Source organism: Corylus avellana, chromosome 10, assembly GCF_965113065.1.
Source record: "Corylus avellana chromosome 10, dhCorAvel1.hap1.2, whole genome shotgun sequence".
NCBI lineage: Eukaryota > Viridiplantae > Streptophyta > Magnoliopsida > Fagales > Betulaceae > Corylus > Corylus avellana.
Window position 1 is genome coordinate 22651585 of NC_142499.1, and position 8133 is coordinate 22659717.

The following is an 8133-nucleotide window of genomic DNA, read 5'->3' on the forward strand; positions in this document are numbered from 1 at the left end:
TTGAAATACACCTTCAAACACCCATTTATTCCTTCTTAGCTAGATAAGCCGAGCTATCACAGCAACCAGCTGCATTTGATCATCCTCCAGTCTTCGCCGCAACATGTCCAAAATATTTGCAAAAGATTCATCTAGCAAGGAGCATTTATGAATGGACTTGAAGCACTCAAGCCATACATCACTTGCTGAAGGACAATTCACAAAATATGCCTAGCTGTCTCACTAACCAAACCACAAATAGGACATAAAGGATTGGAGATAATACCTTTCTTGTAGAGATTGTTACAAGTAAGTAAAATATCATTAGAAGCTTGCCATAAGAAAGTCTTCACTACTGGAGGTCCCTTTATATGCCATACATTCTTCCACTGCTGGGTGACAATGCTATTATTCGAAATGCTACCTTTATTAGTTTCACAACCTTCTGTTGCCAAGTGATAAGCACTTTTAACTGAAAAGTCTCCATTTTTTGTACCCACCCAGGCCAATCTATCACATAACCACCCCGGACAGATTGGAATACTACAAATCACATCTGCCTCTTCTTTCAAGAAAATATCCTGAATGAGTGAAAAATTCCACCATCTTGTATCCACATCAACGAGAGCACTGACAGGTGCTTCACTATCTAACATTCTCACCTGAGACTGAATTGCAAAGGTTGAAGGAACCGGAATCCAACGGTCTTGCCATATTTTAATAGAAGAACCATCCCCCAGATTCAAGGAAAGATACTGGATGATACTTCTCTTTAAGCACTTTGGGCATGAACGAATTAGGATTTTGGAGAAGCCTCCATCCTTGTTTTGCCAATAATGCCAAATTAAAATTTTCCAAATCCTTATACCCTAATCCACCCTTCTCCTTGGTCCGTCCCAATCTTTCCCAACTCATCCAAGCTATGCGAGCTTCATTTCCTTTATGACCCCACCAAAATCTGGACATCATGGAATTTATATCCTTACACAAAGTTTTTAGAAGTTAGAAAACACTCACTGTGTATGTAGGAATAGCCAGAACGACTGCTTTCAATAATACTTCCTTCGCGGCATGAGATAGAAACTTCTCCTTCCACCCATTAAGATGCTTCCAGATTTTGGCCTTAAGACCCATAAAAGACTCTACACGCGATCTGCCCACTAAAGAAGGGAGACCAAGATAATTCTCATACCTTCTTGTGGAGCTAATTCTAGCTATAGAAAGAATATGGACTTTGGCTTCACTTTGGGTTTTTTTGCTGAAAAATATGGAAGTTTTGTCCTTATTCAATTTTTAACCAGACGCTTGCTCACAAGTTTCAAGGACCCGTTGTATGTACACCCATTCAAGCATATTTGCTTTGCAGAAGAGTAAACTATCATCTGCAAAAAATAGATGATTTGGTCTTGTCCTCCGCAAGTGATAGGAAGACCAGTGATTCTCATGTCTGCTTCAGCCTTTTGTAAGAGTGAACTTAGATCTTCTACACACAAAATAAAGAAATATGGAGATAAAGGATCCCCTTGCCTTATCCTCCTAGTTGGAATGATTTTTTCATAAGGCTTCCCATGAATCAAGACAGAATAAGACACAGTTTTAATTCACATCATCATCATATAAATCCACCTTTCAGTAAAGCCAAATCTCCTCATTACAGCCTCTAGAAACTCCCACTCAACTCTGTCATATGCTTTGCTCATGTTTAGCTTTAGAGTCATAAAACCCTCTCTACCCTTCATTCTCCCATCCATAGTATGCATGGCCTCAAACGCCACCAAAATATTATCAGTAATTAATCGCCCTGGAATGAAGGCACTTTGGGCAGGGGAGATTATATGGGTGCATCAGCTAGCCTCCCTTGTCCGCCATGCTAGCCTCCCTTCTGCCCCCACTAGTTGCAGATCTCGCCTCCGAGGGACTGAACCAACCATCAGTGCCTCCTTTGTCATATTTCTCTCTCGTTGGTGCATCAGCTCTAATCCAAGTTCCCCACTGTTTTTCTCCCTCTTCAACATTGACCCTCTAATTCTGACGAACATGACACCTTTGCCGTTCATGCACAATACATCCACAGTGGAAGCAACATAACAGCAGTTTCTCATACTTCAAAGTAACCCAATGAGATTTTCCTCCAAACTCCAGAGCTCTCCCCCGCTCCAAAGGATTAAATAAATTAATCACAACACGCAACCTCAAACAACTACCCCATCCTGAACCATCGACATCTACAATTTCGCCCAAAGATGCCCCTATCTTCAGCCCCACACCTCTATTGATACAAAGAAGCGGCACGTCATGCACCTGAATCCAAATTGGTGAATGCATGAATTGCATTTAGGACACTGCCGTTTTGCCATTAAATGCTTTTAGGACCAAAGCATGACGATCAAAAGACCAAGGTCTTTCTTCTAACACCATTCGTTTGTCATCCTTGTCAGAGAAATCGAACAACTAGCAATTATCCTGCAATTCTTTGAACACTACACGTCCTGCTAAGCGCCATATTCGAGATAGCACCGTCTTAAATACTTCCTTGTTGACTGGTTTCTCTGTCCATAGTTTCCCCACCAGAAAATTAGTGCTTTTCTCCCTTATCTCTGCAACATCACCTTCTGTCACCTTTATACCTATCTTCTCCCCATTAGTAAGAGAGATCTTACTGCACATCCTCTCCAAGTCATCCTCCATCACTATCCTAACACCAAGCTACAGTTCTGTTTACAATCCTCCTTATCCGGCAACCGGTGGAAGACACTACCTTCACCCAAAGAGTTTCACAAGATGAAACCCTAGAGAGGAGAAGGACTCTTTAACAGAATTGACATCTTAGGGGGCTGCTCTAGGAATGCAATTCAGCATATAATTTTGAGCCCCATATACATTGCAGTTTATGAAGTGGCACATTTAGAGAATGGGCTACTTTTCCGTGATATTTATTATTTGATGTGGGCACGGTTGCTTAACTTGGGAGTCCTGATGTTGTAGTAGTTTGTATTTTCTCTTTGTAATTGTCAAAAAAAAAAACATGTGAGGCTTGGAAATGTCCGAAAAACCAATTATTACTATCCAAAATGTGATAAACAGGCCTGGCCGCCGCCTCAAAAAAGACAAACACTCCTAGGGCCTAGGTAAAACTACAGAGTAGCCCAGGGCCAAAACATTTGTTGCTCCAAGATACAAACAAATACCATAAATTACCGTGTTTTAGGCACTACAAATTATTCCGGCCCCCCCCCCCCCCCACCCCCCCTCCCCTCCCCCCTGTAATGTGTAATGGTTGGAGACGTACGTACTTGGGTACCAAACTGCTCTGTTCTTTTTGTAAGAATCCGGACCAGTTGACTATAAAATAGAAGGCCACATACGAGAATGTCTCATGCCTACAAACAGGGATTGAACAATTTGTCTTAAATAAAATTTTGTTATTTTTTTTTTCTAATTAAACTATATATATATATATATATATATATATATATAAGGCTAAAAAATTAGGAAAAAATTCACTTTACCCCTTGAAATTTCAAGAGTTTTTAAATTTGAACTTCAAAATTTAAAAATTGGCAATGCACCCTCTTAATGTTTAAAAAAATTTCAATTTAAACCTTAGGTTACTAATTTCTGTTAAATTAGACGAAAATTAAAAAAAAAAAAAAGAAGAAAGAAGTTTGAGGGTAATTACTTAATTTCATAGATTTCCGTCCAATTTGATGGAAATTAGTAACGGAAAGTTTAAATTGAAAATTTTTGAAACATTAGGGGGTATATTTCTAATTTTTAAACTTTGTGGTTCAAATTGAAAAACCCTTAAAACTTCGTGGAGGTAAATTGAATTTTTTTCAAAAAAAAAAATTAAGTTTGTCCCTATTATTATTACGCTTGATCCCTTATTTATACTTTATTTGGATTAATTTTTTTGTGTGATTCTTGGTCCTTGGAACAATTATGTCTACGGGAAGGTTCGCATGAGTGTTCTTAAAGTCTTTGGACGAATTTGTTTGGAAAAGCACAAAGACTATACGGAAATCTGCTGACAAGGAGATGTAAGGAACTGAAAACCACCTTTATGGCTGCATCTCTTGAAGGGTTTTAAGAAAATTTCTATGGTTGAGACTGAGAGTGATTGAGATAACCCATCAGGGCATTAATTATGGGCGTGAAAACCTCCAAACAACATATTTTCACTTCGATATTGTTCGGATCTTCAAGTGTCTTTTTGCAGATTTCTTTTGTGCTTTACTCAGGATTCGTGAATCTTTCTAGTGATATGTTAAAAGGTTGTAGAAAATTCCAACCGCAACATGTGCACATGATTAATCAGATAGAGATGGCTTAAGCATCTAGCATCACACACTAGAATTCGGTGCTTTGATTGATACACACCACAGTGAACATTATCCTCTTAAGAAACCCCTATTGCCCACTCAAAATCACTCTGTTTCAGAAGCCCTTTTGCTAAACAGAGGCTACTCTGAGCTTACAAATGATGATCACCAAATCCAGCCATTGTACATTCAGAAGCTGAACAGGAAAAGCCATTACCACCAAAGCACTCGAGAAAAAAAGTTATACATGTATTATATCTTGAAGGTTTGTATGTAGGACTTGGATATTGCTGAGTCACATTGGCAACGAACTTGCACTCCCAAAAGTATCTTTAGGTTTCTGTCTTTTAATTTATCCAGCGTTAAAAAAAAAAAGGATTGATGTTATTGTGACATTTAAGTTAATCCCATGTTGAAAAAATAACTTATTTATATTGAATATGTGGATTATAAAGATGAATCAGATCGGTTATTCCTATATCCTCCACCTCTAAAACGACCATCAAGCGAGAATCACTCTATGAAAGGAAAAGAAAGTCTTCATTCACAAGATACACTAGTGATGGCTCCCTCTAGCCCCCTCTTTTTTTTTTTTTTTTTTTTTTTTTTTAACTTTTGCTCCTTAAAAAAATTCTATGTAATTAACTCTTTGTAAAATTAAATTTCTAGTTCCCTCCCGCCATTCTCTTCCTAAACAATTTTTAGAGTTTCATTATCTTTCTTACCAAGTAAACACCGACTTAAGACATTGAAGTGTTTCCCCACCGACTGATCACCTTAATTACTTGTGCTTGTTTATCTCCTAATTGCAGGTTTGGTTGGCCAACTGAATTCTTCAGAACTGATGCAATTGCATAAACAGCATATGCGCCTAACAAGAAATCTGGCAATATGTCAAGAAAGCACCATGGAGGAAGCTGCCCTTTTGGACGTTGTTGATCAAGAAATGCTAAGGCCATGGACCCAGTCGGGCCCCTCGATGATCGATGAGGGTCCAGCAATGCATGTAAGCCACGTAAAGAAACGGTTTGGGACATGGAAAACGCTCTTGCATCAGCCGTCCAATCTAGCTATAGAATTACCAGCAGCTCATGGAAGACAAGTTTGAACAGAAAAAACATATTTTGAATAGGAGGCCCATTAATTTACAACTAACCCTGGATTAAGAGAAGTAAACAAATCTAATCGTTACAAGCTACCAAATTTTGTTGGGGTAGCCCGGTAGGTAGTTAAGCGTGGAAAACAAACCCCTCTAACTCCAACCTCTCCCACTTAATAATAACAATAACGTACAAATAAATAAATAAATATAATTTTCTTTCTCCATTCAATTTACTAATCACACATGTGTTTGAAATGTATACCTGCTTAAAGAATGTGATTCGTATATACATTTTTCACATGTATTTGATATATATGGCAGTTTAATTGACTGGGTTAGAGGAAAGAATAATAGTGGAACCATAATTTTATCACACTACTGCCTCGTTCGGCTAACATAACAGTGCCAATCTACTATTAGGATTTTTTTTTTTATTAAGAACTGATAAATAGTTAATTGACATTGTCACATCAACAAAATGTCGTATTGGTGATTTCTAGCATTATTGAAAAAAATTTCCCCAATCTAGTTTGAAATAAAACTTTGGGAGAAACTCAAAATTTCATATTTTTGCAATATCTCTCAATGTTTCCTTAATTTACCATATATGGTGGTTGCAATGTCTTATTCCGCAACCCAAAATGATAAAAATATCTTATAGAGGTGTTTTGTCATTTTTCACATCTATTTTATATGCATGTTAGTTTAATTGATTGGATTAGAGGAAAAGAGTAATGCTGAAAACCATACTTTTATCACACTACTATCTAATTCTGCTGACGTGATAGTGTTAATTCATTATATATATATATATATATATAAAATAAGCATTTATTTAATGATAGATTAACATTGTCACCTCGATAAAGTAGGATAAAAATGTAATATGCAACATTAGTCTAGCAAATATTAAAACATTGAAATAATATTGCAAAACGGATAGTCGTTAGTTTGGAGGGGCTAAGCTTAGCTAACCCAAACTTTGTTAAAATAATAATTAAAAAAAAAAAAAGAAAGAGGAAAGCCATATAGCAGTTGACCCTACGTGGGCCAGTCCATTTCCTTTATGCAAACTTTTTCTTCCATTGTGGACCCCACTTTTACCTCAAATTCCAAAAGCCTCACTCTCTATTTATTTATTATGTGTTCCCTCTCTCCGTCCAAAAGCAGAGACGGTGATAGAGTTCTCTCTTTCCTTCATTCAATTTTCCACACACACGGAGAGACTGTTGGGGTGGTGTTTTGATGGGTAATTACAGGTTCAAGTTATCAGATATGATGCCCAATGCCTGGTTTTACAAGCTCAAGGAGATGGGCAGAGTCAGAAACCACAGCAACAGCAGCAGCAGCCCTCCCAAGAAGAAGAAAAAACAGCCAACATCAGCCTCAACGCAGCCATCCAATTCCAAACCAAAGCAACCCCACCAATGTCATCCAAGAAAATCCTACTACTTCACAAGGGAGATTATCCCTTCCCCAAACCCACATCCCTCAGACAACCTTTCCCCTGACCCACCAAAAAAACCCTCCAAACAGAGACTCAAGAAAAGAACCGCAACCTCCTCTGTTTCTGCCGGTTTTAGCTGCCGACCCACGTTTGACTCTGTCTGGACCAAATCAGATTCCCCACCAGACTACTCACCATCATCATCATCATCTTCTTCTTCTCCTTTGGATACCTCGCCGGAGCCTGAATTCCGGTCCGACCGTATTCTTGCCACTGAATCTTTTGATGGAATGCTTTGTGGCTGCAAAGCCAAGACCATTAATGCTGATGACATTGTTATCAACGTGGATAACAAGTCTTTTCCTTTTAAGGTTGATAAGCTTGATGGGTTTGATTCCTTATCCGAGCTTGAACTTCCTCCTATTATAACCAAACCCGCCATGGAAAAGAAACAAACAAAAGAACCAACAAAGTATAGGAGAAGCTCCGCTAAATTCGAAGAAACAAATTCTCGTGCGTCTCTATCAGTCAGAATTGCTGGGAGAGAGCAGAAGACTAGTCCTGTAAGGAGATTTTCCGTGAGTTCTCCGGGAGTCCGGCTAAGAATCAATTCCCCGAGAATTGCGAGCAGGAAGGCTCAGGGACATGGTCGGAGAAGTGTGTCGTCAACTTCCCGGAGAAGCATCTCCGATAGCTTTGCGGTGGTGAAGTCGTCGTTTGATCCTCAGAGGGATTTCAGGGAGTCAATGGTGGAGATGATTGTGGAGAACAACATCAGGGCATCAAAAGACCTTGAAGACCTTCTTGCCTGTTACCTCTCTTTGAATTCTGATGAATACCATGACCTCATTATCAAGGTGTTCAAGCAAATCTGGTTTAATCTTACTGATATTAAAGTGAAGTAATCTGTGTGTTTAGTTAGTCATTTTGTTACTTATTTAGTACATATTCAAATAAAACTTTTAGTTCTTAGTTGAGTATTTGATCAAATATTCTTACCAAGTTCTAATTTTCTTTTGCTTAGACCAATGAATTGCACATCAAACTACTAATAATCTTAATTAGAAAAAAAAAAAAAAAAACTACTAATAATCTTATGGGAGTTGAATTCAATAACGTGAAGGTTATAGTTTAGCTTAAATTGAACTCAAATAATTGGAACTTCTCCAAAACATGGGGATCTCTGTTCATCATAAATTGAGCTTAATTTATGATTGTAAAATTATTGCTATCAAAATAGTTACCAAGGTCTATGTGGGGATCTCCTATAATTATGGTCTGAA

At 38.0% G+C, this 8133-nt stretch overlaps 1 protein-coding gene across 1 annotated transcript; it reads left to right on the forward strand.

Annotated features, from left to right (window-relative positions):
* The first annotated feature begins 6561 nt into the window (after positions 1 to 6561).
* On the forward strand, positions 6562 to 7832 carry LOC132192197 (transcription repressor OFP1). Its single transcript, XM_059607459.2, has one exon. It carries the CDS (start codon positions 6649 to 6651, stop codon positions 7753 to 7755), a length of 1107 nt encoding a protein of 368 aa, XP_059463442.1. The 5' UTR covers positions 6562 to 6648; the 3' UTR covers positions 7756 to 7832.
* The last annotated feature ends 301 nt before the right edge of the window (positions 7833 to 8133 follow it).

Coding starts and splice junctions, on each gene's coding strand:
- LOC132192197 (XM_059607459.2), top strand. CDS start 6,649: ATGGGTAATTACAGGTTCAAGTTATCAGATATGATGCCCAATGCCTGG.